The following is a 15,706-nucleotide window of genomic DNA, read 5'->3' as shown; positions in this document are numbered from 1 at the left end:
TCGGGAAAACAAATGACCATTATAATCATTGTTAAAAATGGAAAGCCATTAAATCTCCTTCTCAATCTTTGATTCCATGTTATTTTAAAATGGTATTAAATGTTTCAAAATAAAGAAATATTAGGTTGACCTTGAGTGCCCCATGTGCAGTATGTGATTATGGTGGCATACATGGCCATGTGCCTATACTAGACCTCTGCTCTCTATTTTGTATAGAGAACTAATTCTGCCACCCATAGCTTCTGTGCCACAGTCCTGAATACTAGCCCTCTCTCTCTTTCTCTGGGAAAAAAAAGCAAACATCAGCATGTCAGGATACCCAGTGGCTGCCATCTCCCAAAAAGGATCTTCCAGCCTGAAGGCTTTCAAAGATGTCCTATAACTTGAGAAGTAACAATACAGACATACTAGCATAAAAAGATGTCTTTGTGTGTACTTTGTTCAAAATTAAAATGTACAAATGTGAATTTTGTGCCTACTACTACTGTTAATTGATTTTAGATTACATGGATTTTACAGCACTCGGGTTTTTTACATTAAATAGTTTAAAAAACGTTAATGATACATGATGAAAACCTTTTGAACTCTTAATTAAATCTGTCTTTAAAACGGTTGGTTTCTGGAGTCAGGGACATTCCCTGATTTCAGATACACTCTTTTCCTTAAAATCCCATTACTCTCATGCACTGAGCATGGAACAAAACCCAACTCCTTCAGCCAATGAAGTAGCAGGTAACTAACACTGACCCTGATCCTGCCATCTCTTATTCATGTGAGCAATCATGTATATCCTAAAATGATCTACAGAAGACAATACATGCACTTAAATGAATAACTACATGATCGGTCTTATTCTGTTTCCAAAAGTACACTGTAACCATGAGTGACTGCATCACAGAGAAGAAAATAAATAGTAAATTTCTTTTTAACTACATTAGAAACGTAGGGGCTAAGGAGAATATTCATGTTTCTCAAATTATAAGTGAAACACTTTATTTTTGAATGTGTATATAAACTTTTACAGAGGATATTTTTTTAAAATTAAATTGATATTGTTCCATTAAATCTAATGTTATGGAATGTCTTGTACCCCAATTCTGCAAGCAGTTACTCAAGTACAAAGCTTTAGGCACAAGAATTGTCCCACTGATTTCAACTGAAATATTCATGGACATAAAGCTAAGTAAATGCATAAATCTTTGCAGAATCAGGCGGCTACTCAAAATAAGATGGCAGTTAATTATTTTCAAATAACTAGAAACTGTACAAAATATTTACAAGACAAACAGTAATATTCCAGCAAGACAAATGAGAAACTAAAGCACAACTAGGAAGAGTTATTTTGAATTTGGAAGTTTGGGACTGTGCAGGGCTATCCTTAGAGGGGTGCAAATCCCAAGACAAACCCCTTCCACCACCTCAAGCCCTGCCCCTGCTTCACCTACCTTCCTCCAAACCCCTGTCACACCTTTTCCTGCCCCTGCTCCACCCTGGTCTACTCCCATTCCACTTGTACCCTTTCCTGTCCCAACCAGGAGTAGGACAGTCGAGTGGTACCAGTCGCTCTGCTGCTGGCCACCGCACCCCCCAGGCCCTGCATCCCATTAAAGCATGGGACCTGAGACAACCACCTCAGCCATCCTGTGGCCTGTTGGTGTGTGTGTGTAATCAAGAATCCTTTCAAACCCCTGCTTATGTCTCAGTGTGTAATCTGAAGCAGATTTTTAAAAGCTCCACCTAGAAAAAGGAACTTGGCACAATGTTGTTAAAATGGCTTATAAAAGTAATTAGCAAGACTAAGCAGTAATTTAGTCATCCTGAATCTGAACACAAAAGAAATCAGAGGATTTTACTCTCTAAATACAAACTTTCTAATTGTAATATGCTATGCTAAAATCCCAGATTCAAACCCAGCACTTTTAGAAATGTTTAGAATAGGATTTCAATTTTGCAGTTTGAACTTTTTTACTTTGTTGCACATTTGTAATGTATGTAAGGTCCTTCTTAAAATTCTCTAATACACACCTGAATTCACTGTTAAATCATATTTTATTATTCATGCTTTGGCACCTCTTCCAAATTAATGGCAGAGCTCTTTTCTGATGACTTAGGAACCAGAACTCGTCACAGCTTATAAGCAGAATCCCAGAGGATCCAGTGGGACAATGGATATGACTTTCTAATATTTCACATTTCACCAAAAGATCTAATTTAGAGAGCTGTTGGGGGCATGTATCCACATGCTAATATTTTCCCCCCATCAGGCATAAATTTTTATCTTCCAAAGCAACATAAACTAGTGTTTGTGCTGAGCACAGTGCAATGGTAACAGAGACATTAATGGTCTTAATACAGAAGTTACTCCAGCCAGAGTCAGCTTGGGGCCACACAAACCTCTGCAACTTAAAATTCTAAAAAATTGCTACATAGACTTTTGTTCCTGATAGCCTCCCAAAAAGAAAAAAAAACAAATCTTCACTGTTTGTTGCCATTTGCATCACCCCACTATTTTTCATATGACAGCAAGAAGATGATTCTCACATGACCTTTAGATCTGGTTTATATGATGTTCACTGGTAAACACAGAGACTATTTTTGTCCCTTGATTTAAATGGTCCTCAAAGGCTGAATATGTTCATTAAAAAGCTGAATTCCTTCCTTCCTCATCATCTTCAGAATCAGAGTCATCATTGTAGAAGTGAATTGTGGCTTGTACTGGAAAACTGGCCAGAACCTTCTTTCCAACGTTGCATAGGAACTCCTGGGATTTTGATTTGGGCAAATAAAGTCTAGTCAAACAAAACAAAACCACTTATAAAAACCATGTAAAATTTTTCAATCCTTTTAGACGAACTAACTCAAGGTTTGTGTTTGAAGAATACATTGCTTCCCTTCCTTATGAAAGGGAGGCTCCTCTGCATCCTTAATGGCTTCTCACTTGTCTTCATCTCTCCACCTTTTAAATCATCCTTCTATCTAAAGGACTCACTGAAGTAGTCCTAGCTCTTCCCTGATCAGTACTATTAGTGTTGGCAGTGAATATTAATCCTGAGTTACTTTTGGGGTAAGGAAAGGGCAAATATTGGGTTAACCAGAGGTCTCTATTTGGCAAGTGCTGCTCCTGAGAACATGAGGAAATCTGATTTTTTAGAATTGTGCTGACGTGGAAGTCAGAGAGGACAGGTTTGTTAATGGTAGTGTAGAATTTAAGGAAGGATTCTGAAAGGATCCTATCTGTACCAGGACAGAGTTAAGGGCTATGATCTGTTGATTTTGTATGGGGATGGTTCTACTGGTGAGATGAGTGTCTCTGGGAGGAAAAGGAGAATATATGTACTATTAGATACCTGGACTTTCAATTTCCTTTTTTTAAGGGATGATAATTATACAACCTTAATTCACAGTGTGGTAAGTCTGGTCTGTCAGGACTCTTTCATGGCTTTCTAATGTCATAATTAGCATATTGCTTCAGCTGCTTACCTTGTGCATCTTCTCAGGTGAATTACACAGTTTGACACTACCATAGAAGGAATTTACTACTGAAGAAAAAAATACAAATTTAACTTTTCCCGAAGCAACTTATAGGATTCATCTCACCTCACTGGATGCTGAAACCCCAAAGCTCCTTTTGAGCTAAAATTTCTCTGATCACCGTCCAGTTCAGACTGTAAAGACACATATGTGTGATTTAGAAGCAGCTGTAAAAATTATCTATAATTTTATAATTTTCTTGTCACATATATTAATTAAATCTTAGGTATTATAATATTAAACATATGTGAAGTATTATAATAATATAATATAGTTATATGTTTTAACTACCTGTACTCATACTTTAAATTTCCTGTTTAAATTAATAATTAAATATTTCAGGCTTTTGTTTTAAAAGAAACATTTAAAAATTATTACTTTTCTAATGTAGCACCCAATGGCCCCAGTTCATTCTGCTAGGTGCTGACTAAATACACCAAGACACTTTTTTGTGTTGGTTGGGTTCAGCTAGAAGCAATAACCTCTAAAATGGGGGACTTGAGACTTACCCCTATTGGTGCTCTTCCTAGTGCCCGGATACTGCAGTGGAATACTGGGAGATACTACACTAGAGGCACTGTGTATTAAATGTTAAATTGAAGTCCCTTTATCCTGGTCCTAGAGAGGGTGCTACTGAGTGAACTCAAAGAACCCAGGGTACTTTTCAAAATGAGGAGCATACCAAGGAAATTAGATATAAAAAGGATTTTTTTACAGATCATCTGTCTACCTGTTCATACAGGATTTTCTAAATTATCCAACTTAAATGTATACCCCAAATTAAAAAACACAATAAGAGAACAAAAAAATGCCACCATAGCTTAACAATTAAGTAAAAGAAGCAGTGACAGATAAAAAGATATCTTTTAAAAAGTGGAAATCAAATCCTAGTGAGGAAAACAGAAAGAAACATAAACTTTGTCAAAAAGAATGTAAAAATATAATAAGAAAAGCCAAAAAGGAGTTTGAACAACAGGTAGCCAAAAACTCACAAAGTAATACCAAAATGTTTTCTAAGTACATCAGAAGCAGGAAGCCTGCTAAACAACCATTGGGGCCCTTGGAGCACTCCAAGAGTACGTCTAGACTACATGGCTCCGTCGATGGAGCCATGTAAAATATTTTACTCAGCATAGTCAAAGAAGCGGAGATTTAAATAATCCCTGCTTCATTAAAATAAAAATGGCCACCGCGCTGTGCCAACGATCAGCTGATCCAGCGCAGCGCGGCAGTCTAGACACAGCGCGGTCGACAAGGGAAGCCTTTGTCAACCACCCCGGTATGGCTCGTGAAACTTGGTTTACCCCAAGATATACCCCAAGATGATAAAATCATGGAAGAGAAGCTAAATGAATTCTTTGCTTCAGTTCTCACGGCTAAGGATATTGGGGAGATTCCCAAACCTGAGCCATTCTTTTTAAGTGACAAATCTGAGGAATTTTCCCTACTGAGGTGTCATGAGAGGAGGTTTTGGAACAAATTCATAAACTTAATAGTTACTAATCACCAGGATCAGATAGCATTCGCCCAAGAGTTCTGAAAGACATCGAATGTGAAATTGCGGAACTATTAACTGTGGTTTGTAACCTATCCTTTAAATCGGCTTCCATACCTAATGAATGGAAGATAGCTAACATGACACCAATATTTAAAAAGGGCTCTAGAGGTGATCCTGGCAATTACAGACTAATAAGTCTAACGTCAGTACTGGGCAAATTACAGTAAAACTCCATTAGTCCGGCATCCAATGCTCCGGGACTCCTGATGGTCCGGCACCATCAGGAACCCGGAAGTGCTGGGGCAGCTGGACAGGCTTCCCCCATTCAGCTGCTGCTGAAACTGACCAGCAGCTGAATCGGGGAAGCCAGGAGCAGAGTAGCTGGGGTGCTGCTGGGTTGGTTCTGTAGTGCTGCCCCTTGGGGCTGCGGGACCAACCCGGCAGCACCCAAGCTGCTCTTGGGGACGCCTGGGGCAGAGCAGCTGGACTGCTGCCGGGTTGGTCCCGCAGCACCAAAGGACGGCGCTGCGGGACCAACCCAGCAGGACCCCAGCTGCTCTACCCCAGGCGTCCCCGATTCAGCCGCTGTTGAAACAGAACAGCGGCTGATTCCAGGAATCAGCGTCGGGATTCAGCCGCTGCTGAAACTGACCAGCAGCATCAATTTCACCAGCAGGCTGAATCCGGACGCCTGGGGCAGAGCAGCTGGGGTCCTGCTGGGTTGGTCCCGCAGCGCCGCCCCTTGGCGCTGCGGGACCAACCCGGCAGCACTCCAGCTGCTCTGCCCCAGGCGTCCCCAAGAGCAGCTGGGGTGCTGCCAGGTTGGTCCCGCAGCCCCAAGGGGCAGCACTACAGAACCAACCTGGCAGTACCCCAGCTGCTCTGTCCCAGGCGTCCCCAAGAGCAGCTGGAGTGCTGCTGGGTTGGTGCTGTAGCGCCGCCCCTCAGCGCTGCGGGACCAACCCAGCAGCACCCCAGCTGCTCTATTGTAGGCATCCCCGATTCAGCTGCTGCTGAAACTGACCAGCAGCGGCTGAATCAGGGACGCCTGGGGCAGTGCCGGACTATCGTAAGGGGGGGCTATGAGGGGCCTGGGGTGGCATCCCCCTCATCCCACCCCACTCCAGACCCCTCATAGCCCCCCCTTCTGATAGTCCGGCATATCTGATAATCCGGCACCCCCTAAAGGTGCTGGATTATCTGAAGTTTACTGTAGTTGAAACTATAGTAAAGAATAAAATTGAAGATGCATAAATGAACATAATTGTTTGGGGGGAAAGCCAACATGGTCTGTAAAGGGAAATCATGCCTTACTAATCTACTAGAGTTCTTTGAGGGGGTCAACAAACATGTGGACAAGGGGGATCCAGAGTATATAGTATACTTAGATTTCCAGAAAGGCTTTGACAAGATCCCTCACCAAAGGCTCTTAAATAAACTAAGTTGTCATAGGATAAGAGGGAAGGTCCTTTCATAGATTGGTAACTGGTTAAAAGGCAGGAAACAAAGGGTAGGAATAAATGGTAAATTTTCAGGGTGGAGAGAGGTAACTAGTGGTGTCCCACAGCGGTCTGTCTTGAGACCAATCCTATTCAATGTATTTATAAATAATCTGTAGAAAGGGGTAAACAGTGAGGTGACAAAATTTGCAGATGATACCAAACTGCTCAAGAGAGTTAAGACCAAAGCAGACTGTGGAGAGCTTTAAAAAGATCTCACCAAACTAAGTGATGGTATTATGAGCTTTGGTGGGCACAGCCAACTTCTTCCGATGACCGGACATGTGTTTTGTTTTGTTTTGATTTGTTTCTTTGGACCCACAAAGCTCATGATACCATCCACATGTTTTGTTAGTCTATAAAGTGCTACCAAACTACTTGTTGTTTTTTAAGTTTATCCATAATAGAATGTGGTACATCTAAAAAAGTATTGCCATAATGTATAAAGAAGGCATGAAATGTTTGTGTGTATTTTTCTGTAGGTAATGGTTTATTATATCAATAATCCAGTTCTATGGAATAATCCATGACAATGAGAAAACTAAATGAAAACTTTAATTTTGGACTCTTGTTAAGCATTTTAAAGGAAAGGATTTCTTAGAATATAATATTTTTAAAAGCAGCAAATTAAGTAACTAAGAAAATAGCTCCTTGATTAGCCTCTCATGTAGTGATAGAAATGACAAATAACTGTACTCAGTAATATTGACAGTATCGTACTGTGTATAAAAATTCTAACCACAGGGTAATCCCCACTTACTTGCCAATAGTTGTAGGCTTCCAGGAAATAACACAAACAAATTAAATATAATTACTCTGAATATATTGCAACAGGAAATACATGTAACATAGGGTATAACAATATTCTCAGAGTGACTGGTACCCACAATGAAATCAGTGTTTCCTGTAAGCTGGGCGGCCACCCAGGGGAGATTAAGTGCTGCCCTGCTGATTAGCAGAGTGTCCACAACCAGCAGCATGTGTTTCTACTGGTGGTGCACATCCACACATGCGTCAGTCCACATAACAAAAAATTCTTCTGCACATTGATAGAAAAAATTAGAGGGAACATTGGGATCACACATGAATTTTGCTAGTCATGTCACCTGATAAAGCAAGAGTAAAATTTAGTGCCTCATAGTATTAATCCTTTCCAGGGTCTCATGATGACCATGATTTCATCTATGGACCAGTTAGCCACTTGGCTGACTGGGTCCAGTGCATCCCAAATGACTCATCATGGGATAAGATAAGTTCCTCCACAGATTTAAGTCAGTGGTTAATAAAATCCCCCAAACCCTTGTCCTCTGTCTTAAGGGGACAAATTAGGGAATAGAGGTCTTCCATGCAATATCCTGACTAACTAACGGTGCATTCACAGCTCCCCAGATATCATCAGGCTTAGAGATCAATCTGGACTTTTCAATCACTGTGCAAGGGCTGATTATAGCTGCTTGCAGGGATCCTCTTCATGCAGCAGTCGTATGCTCAAAGATAAATGAGAACAATATTTGTCCCTCCTCCTTGTATAAATCTTTTATATGCTTTAAATCTGTTATCTTCCCCCTTCATTCTTCTCTTCTTCAGTCTAAACAAACCCAGTTTTGTCAATCTTCCTTCACAGGACATGTTTTCTAGACTTTCAGTCCTTTTGTGGCTCTTCTCTGGATTTTGTCCAATTTTTCCACAGCTCTCTTGACACATGGTACCTAAAACTGGATGTAATACTCTTGTTTGAGGCCTAATTGGCACTGAGCAGAGTGGAGGAATTACTTCTCGTGTCTTGCTTATAATACTTTGCTAATACATCCAAAAATAACTGCTTTTTTGCAACAGTACTATACTGTTGACTCATAGCTTGTGATCCACCATGATCCCCAGATTCTTTTCTGCAGTACTTTTTCCATAGGTAGTCATTTCCCATTTTATATGTGTGCCACTGATTGTTCCTTCCTAAGTGGAATGCTTTACATTTGTCCTTATTGAATTTCATTCTATTTACTTCAGACCATTTCTCTAGTTTGTTCAGATCATTTCAAATATCAGTCCTATCCTTCAAAGCACTTGCAATCCCTCTCAGGTTGGTATCATCCACAAACTTTATAAGTGTACTCTCTATGCCATTATCTAAATCGTTAATGAAGATTTTGAACAGAACAGGGTCCAGAACTGATCCCTGTGGGATCCCACTCTATATGTCCTTCCATCTTGGGTGTGAATGATTTATAACTACTCTCTGAGAATGGTTTTCCAACCCACCTTATAGTAAGTAACTCCCCCTAGGTTCTATTTTTCTAGTTTGCTTATGAGGTCATGTGAGACAGTATCAAAATCCTTGTTGAAGTCAAGATATACCATATCTGCTTCTTCCCCTCCCCCCCCCCCCCCGCTTGTTATCTTGTCAAAGAAAACTATTGTATTGGTTTGACATGATTTGCTTATTGATCACAGTATTTTCTTCTAAGTGTTTGCAAATTGATTACAGGCAGTCCCCGGGTTACATGGATTCGACTTACATCGGATCCCTACTTACAAACGGGGTGAGGCAACCCCACACTAGCTGCGCCTCCCCCCCAGCAGACCGCCGAGACGTGCCGCGGTCCTGCCGCCCGCATCCTCCGCGGCGAGAAAAGCCGCTCAGCGTCTTCCTGATCTGCTTCCAGCAGACCAGGGAGATGCGGAGCGGCTTTTCTCAGCAGACACCTTAGCTTGAGAATAAAGGACTGAGGGAAGTGAGGTGTGGGAGAATAAAACTGAGCTCTGGAGAAATGTTTGGCTAGAGTTTCCCCTACAATATGTACCAGTTCCGATTTACATACAAATTCAACTTAAGAACAAACCTACAGTCCCTATCTTGTACGTAACCCAGGGACTGCCTGTACTTAATTATTTGCTCCATTATCTTTGTGGGCATTGAAGTTAAGATGACTGGTGTAATTCCCTGAGTTGTCCTTATTTCCCTTTTTATGGATTGACATTAAATTTGCCCTTTTCCAGTCTTCTGGAATCTCTCCTGTCTTCTGTGACTTTTCAAAAGTAATTGCTAGTAATTCAGATATCTTTTTAGTCAGCTCTTTGAGTATTCCATGATGAATGTCATCAAGACTACGTGACTTGAAGACATCTAGCTTGTCTACGTAATTTTAATTTGTTCTTTTCCTATATTAGCTTCTGATCCTACCTCATTTTCACTGTCATTCACTGTGTTAGACTTCTAATCTCTACTAACCTTTCTGGTGAAAGCTGAAGCAAATATTCATTTAGCATATCTGCCATCCAGTTCTAATGTATTTATAGACTATCATTCTTGTTACCCTTTGTGACCCTAGCTAGTATAATTTTGTTTTTTTGCCTTAGCCTTTCTAATTTTGTCCCTACATACTTGTGTTATTCATTTATACTCACCCTTTTTAATTTGACCTAGTTTTTACTTTCTGTAGGATCCCTGTTTTTGGGGGGGAAGAGGGGAGAAAGGAAGGGTTGAGTTTTATATTACTGAAGATTTGTTTAAGACAGTGTGGTCTCTTGCCATACTTCTGACCTTTCCTTTGAACATTTAAATAATGTGTGTAGTGTCATGTAGTATTGTTCATACTTAAATTTTCAATATTAAAATGTTCTAGTATATATTTGACCTACATTTTATATGATCTTCCCTTTGAAATGGGTATTAGTAATTTCATCAGCAACCATATATCACACATTCCTGTTTTAAACCAAGAATAAATATTTAGGTATACATCTCATTCAGTGCCTGTATATGCCATCATATTTTTACTATTAAATTTAACTTTGTGATATAATGTGTAACTTTTTAATATAAAGAAATTTAATAGACTTCTTCTCTGGCATAGACAACGTTGGGAAAAGGTACATATGTATTTAAGGTTGAAAGAAAACCTATATGTCTTGTGTTACATGAGGGAAAGTATATTATCAGAGTCCTGTAGCGGCTTGAGCAGTTGCTGCTCAGTGGTTCCCTGCAGCTGGTGCTACTAGCCCTGGTCCCCCTCCCCCACTTCCCCCCAGGTATCAGGCCCCTGCAGCTTCCCCAAATCATCAGGCCCTCAGCCATATACACCTCCCAGCAGTGCCTCGCACCTGCTAAGATTCAGTCAGGGACATTTATGGTAAGTCATGGACGGGTCACAGGTCATGAATTTCTGTTAATTGCCATGACCTGCTCATGATTTTTATTAAATAAGTCTATATTTAGTCAGAGATATATGATGACTAAACATTACACTGTCACATACGTGCACTTAAGGACTGAGGTAAGACTGCTTGTGTAATGTTGCCAGTTTTCCACTCTATAATGTTTTGCTGTGCAATTTTCATTTTCTCAATGTGCTTTTTGTATGGGATTTCCTGTTTATTTTATAAAAGGAAGAGGGAAAAATAAAGCTACTTCGCTCTTGAGGACTCAAAACTCTGCTGATGTAATATGTGCAACTTCCATAATGCAGAATTACTTGGCTAGACACCAAATGAACATCTTGCCTCATGCACCTTAGGAAGATCATAGATAGATGTCACTCTTCTGCAAATGTAGGAACTCTGTAGTTGAAAAAGCTCGCTCAAGTCTATTAGAATGGGCCTTCCCCCTTGTACTCTCTATATAATGTAGGCAAGAATCTTCCTTAGCTATTGTGCACTTGCTAAGGAGTGAAGAAATGAGGCTTCTCTCTTTCATTTCTCAATAGTTCCCCAACTGTGGAGACTTCTGGTTTAATGGGGGAGCATGGGTGGGCCCTGCAGCATAAAAGAGAAGGAGGGTCTATACAACAAGGAAAACATTAATATTGAAACCAGTTCTTTGAACCATGCATACATTTTTAACCAATGACTGGCTCCTAGCAATTAACATTTATGAACTTCATACTTTTGGTAAATAAATAGTGGGAGCTAGGTACAGCTGAAAACCTCATGTATTGGTTGCATAAAGTGTTTTATAGTGATGTGATGTTTCAAAGAAAAGAGCATTGCAGTTGCCTGATCCCTGAAACCTTCATTCTTCTATGTTACTCTCTTTGGAACTTCTAGCTACTTCATTCCTCAAGCTCTCACTGCTGGTTCTGTGTATCCACATAGCTGAAGACTTGCTAAGGAGTGTTAGGTGGGAGCCCCACTCATCTGACTGATACCTGTCAGCAAAGCCTAGAACTCTGATGTACAGGCAGTCCCCGGGTTACATGGATCCGACTTACATCGGATCCCTACTTACAAACAGGGTGAGGCAACCCCGCACTAGCTGCTTCCCTCCAGCAGACCAGGGAGACGCGAAGCTAGCGCTCCCCCCAGCAGACCAGGGAGACACGGAGCGGCTTTTCTCAGCAGACACCTCAGCTTGAGAATAAAGGACTGAGGGAAGTGAGGTGTGGGAGAATAAAACTGAGCTCTGGAGAAATGTTTGGCTAGAGTTTCCCCTACAATATGTACCAGTTTCGACTTACATACAAATTCAACTTAAGAACAAACCTACAGTCCCTATCTTGTATGTAACCCGGGGACTGCCTGTATAGGCACATTCTTCTGTCAGCCTGCTGAAGTTGCCTTCTTGGCTCTCTTTCAGAAGCCATCCAAAAGTGGGTGTCAGCAACAGCTCCCAACCTTAAATGGTCCACACAAAAAAAAAAGGAATAAAAGGTTCTCCACAGCTGTACACCTTAGGGGAACTGTTATAAGCAGTGACTCTCACAAGGTGTACACTATGGATCATTGTAGCCTTAACCAGCTATGCCTTCAGTAACTTCTCAGATACACAGCTGCGGTTCTGATCCTGCAAACACTTATGCATGTGAGTAGTACCATTGAAGTCAGTAGGATTATTTGCAAACTTAAAGTTGAGCATCTGTGCATAAATTTTTGCAGGACTGGAACCTTCATTACATTTATTAAAGCCTTCTTTGGAGCTATGTACTTTGAGCTAAGCCAAATAATAATAGTAAAAACTTATCACCAAAACATTAAGTACCTTTGACTAAAGTCTATTTTATACCACATTTCAAACGTCTTCTCCTAGTTGTTTTAGCTGCAGTATTGTAAAAAAATCTCCAAACTCACTTTTTTGTTCAAACTTTCTTACTCACCCCATTCACAGTTAGGCAGAAACTAAGCATAAAACATTGTCATTATTTTAATGGTATCGGCATGGGGGTTGTTGTCCAACATTAACTTCTGTGCTTCCTCTACTATTATATCCCAGATTCTGCATAACAGAGTTATAAAGAAAATACCTTGAAACTATTGTTCTATTTTTACAATAAGAAAGCTGGCCTCCTGTGTTCCAGTTTTCACTTTTTAAAAAAACACACTTGTTTTTCTTTGATGATTTTTCCATAACTTAACCTTACATTTTCTTGACGTCCCAGCTGAGTGTCTCTTTCTGTGAGAATCCAGGGTCTCCATAATGTAGGATTGCTGAAAATATGAAGAACAGCAACATACTCTCATAGATAATTCTTTCTGACCTTGGCCATATTTCAGTGCAATGATAATTACTTTCATTACATGCTGTCTGTGTCTTTGAAATAAGTTTATTTTTGGCTCAACACACTGATATTGGTCCAACAGAAATTACCTTGACTGCTTTGTCTGTCTGATGTCCCTAATTAATGTGGATTGCACCTGGCTTTACATGATCAACTTGAGTGTTTTTGCTTATATTTTGATCACAGGGTGACGAATACATTTATTAAGTCAGCAACTTATTGCATTGCAGTGATGACTGCTAACCTGAAATCTAATAATTTTAATAAAAACATACCCACTTTCAGGTATTACAGCAACCTCTTTATCCCTTCTAACTTTTTTTTTAATCTCACAATCATATTTACCTGTTTTTAAATGTCTTTTCTCTTCTCTGTTACTAAATACTCACACATACTCTGCTGTCAAATTCTCAAAGTAAATACACTAAAAAAACAGTTCTCATCTTTCAGCTAAGGTAACCTTCTCTGTAACTAGAGCTAAATGCAGAATGTACTGTTTGGAAACGTTCTTCATTTAAAGGGACTTTTCCCCTCAAAAAATAACAATTCTGACCAGTTCTATAATGTATTTGTAACATGTAAAATAGTAGATAAATCACAACAGTGTTTTCACTTATTTTTAACCTGGTAATTCTTTATGGTGCAGCTATTTCCAATCAACTATTTGAGAAGGTCACAATGATAATGTGCACTTAAAGTCTAAACAACTAGATAAGGTAGTTATTTACATGATTTGTTCTGTTGCAAAAGGCACTGGTATGGATCCCAGCATGTAATTTAACAGGTGGTGTTATTTGAAAGAATGATTTTATCCATAGACACAGAGAACACTGAATTTCATTTCCAGAGATTAAATACCTGCCTATATGCTCATCCTGTCTTTGCCCATTGTCACTACATAGTAATCCTGCAAGAGATTTTAAAAACAGGGGTTTTGAGGAAGCATTTCTCCTTTCTTCTGTCTTACCTTTCTGGCTGCTCTCTCCGATGGAAAGAATGCAGCTGGATATCTCTGGAAGAGTGACAGAGCTGAGTCACTGTAGCCTGGAACAGATGTTTAGCTGCAGCAGCCTCCATAGCACTGGCCTGTCTGCTGTCTAGTACTCCTCTGCCTGGCTGCTTCTCCAGGTATTTCAGCTCCTCCTTTACTGCAGTTCCTCAAGAATACTTATCTAAAACAAGCAAGCCTTCAGGTAAAGGGAAGGAGACGGCCTTAATGAGTTTGTTTTCTCCCAGGGTTTCCAAGTTCTGTGTAGTGTAATAAACACAATATGTTTATTTACTTCAGTCAGTACCTGACAGTGGAAATAACCTAGAGGGTTTCTCTTCCTGCCTTTGTTGTACTGTATCTTTTTACTTACTTTTATTTTATGTGAAGTACACTGTGAATATATGGAGTTGTGTATAAATAAAAAATTAAGTAGGAAAATCTTCAGCCTCAAATATCTAACAAAACAAATGGGGAAACTGCCTATCCAGTCCCCAGGTAACTTCAAAAATACCTTTGTTTTAAAATTGCAAAATAATCTGTTAGTTCCAGATTTCAAAAAAGGAAAAAATACCAGAGTAAAGGAAGATGAAAACTTAAAATGCAGACCTCATGATTGCCATAAAAGCAGAGGATGTTACTTTTTTATCTTGATCTGTTTGGTGGGAGGGAAGAGAAAGATAAGAGATAGACCCTGCAACAATGCATGCTTGGTAATGAATGCCACTCCTTTGAAGGTTTTGCTGTTGCATGATATATAATACATATTTTAAACTACCAGAATTACACAGAAATAAACATCATCTAAGTTTCCAATCCATTGGCTTAATTTGGGCTACTATTGACATTGACTATTATACTGCTTGAAAGATTTATTGCAGCTGGTTACATTACCTGCTTTTCATTGCTATGGTTCATTTGCTTCTGTTCACCTGGCTTTCTTTATGTCTTTGATTTTAGTGAAGACCCAATTCCAAATTACAAAAGGATTGTAAGAACTTTGGGATAGATCCTTTTTTCACTTAAGCTGTTTTTTCATTGATTCAATAGTAGCAAGATTGAGCTTCCAAATATGAGAATGCCTTTTCTTAGGAAATTTCTTTGGTGAAGACAGCATGCGCAAAGATCCTTAGTCACAAATCGTATAACCCATAGCGGGTTGCCTGAAGTAAGCCCTCAAAACTGTCAGCCAGGATGAGTTCAGTAGATGAGGGTCCCACTTTTTCTCTAAATAAGACACTATCACTCTCTAGCAGTGGTATTAAACTACTTCTGAGCTACACATTGAAGCACAATTCCTGGGAAAGCATCAGTGAATTATACTCCATTCAGAGAGGGGGGGAAAATCCTTTGAGAAGAACTTTTTTTTTGGCAGGAAGGAAGTGCAGTTACCATAATTATTAATGTAAAAGCTCTTATTTATTAAAATATCTGGCATCAGGGAGCTTTATGTTATGTGTGTCTGACTTCATATCACATTTGCTCACTTTACCGGTTAAAATACTTACTTTCCTCACTGCCATTCTGGCAGCCTAAGTTGGATTTGACAGTGAATCTGGCTACCTTCTAGCTTTTGCACCCTCACAAGTAATAAATGTTCTGTAGTTTGTGCTAAACAAAAACAAACAAACAAAAAAACCCTCTTAAAATGCTATTTAGAATAGCGTATAGCTCATTCTTTTGTATTTTTATTAGCACT

At 39.6% G+C, this 15,706-nt stretch overlaps 1 protein-coding gene across 1 annotated transcript; it reads right to left on the bottom strand.

The window, feature by feature from the left end:
* Positions 1–1,467: 1,467 nt before the first annotated feature.
* Positions 1,468–14,208, bottom strand: RIPPLY3 (ripply transcriptional repressor 3). The gene is made up of 4 exons (XM_006125989.5): positions 13,987–14,208; positions 12,882–12,948; positions 3,598–3,665; positions 1,468–2,789 (listed from the first exon to the last, which is right to left on the bottom strand). The coding sequence occupies exons 1-4, from the start codon at positions 14,094–14,096 to the stop codon at positions 2,639–2,641; spliced, it is 396 nt and encodes a 131-aa protein (XP_006126051.2). The 5' UTR covers positions 14,097–14,208; the 3' UTR covers positions 1,468–2,638.
* Between the last annotated feature and the right edge of the window lie 1,498 nt (positions 14,209–15,706).

The sequence above is a fragment of the Pelodiscus sinensis genome, chromosome 1 (assembly GCF_052426305.1).
Source record: "Pelodiscus sinensis isolate ZL-2025 chromosome 1, ASM5242630v1, whole genome shotgun sequence".
Lineage (NCBI taxonomy): Eukaryota > Metazoa > Chordata > Testudines > Trionychidae > Pelodiscus > Pelodiscus sinensis.
Note: the sequence above shows the minus strand (reverse complement) of the source record. Positions and strands in the feature narration are given on the sequence as shown.

Coding starts and splice junctions, on each gene's coding strand:
- RIPPLY3 (XM_006125989.5), bottom strand. CDS start 14,096: ATGGAGGCTGCTGCAGCTAAACATCTGTTCCAGGCTACAGTGACTCAG. Junction 12,949..13,986: donor CGGAGAGAGCAGCCAGAAAG/GTAAGACAGAAG, acceptor TCATATTTTCAG/CAATCCTACATTATGGAGAC. Junction 3,666..12,881: donor AGCTGGGACGTCAAGAAAAT/GTAAGGTTAAGT, acceptor GTGTCTTTACAG/TCTGAACTGGACGGTGATCA.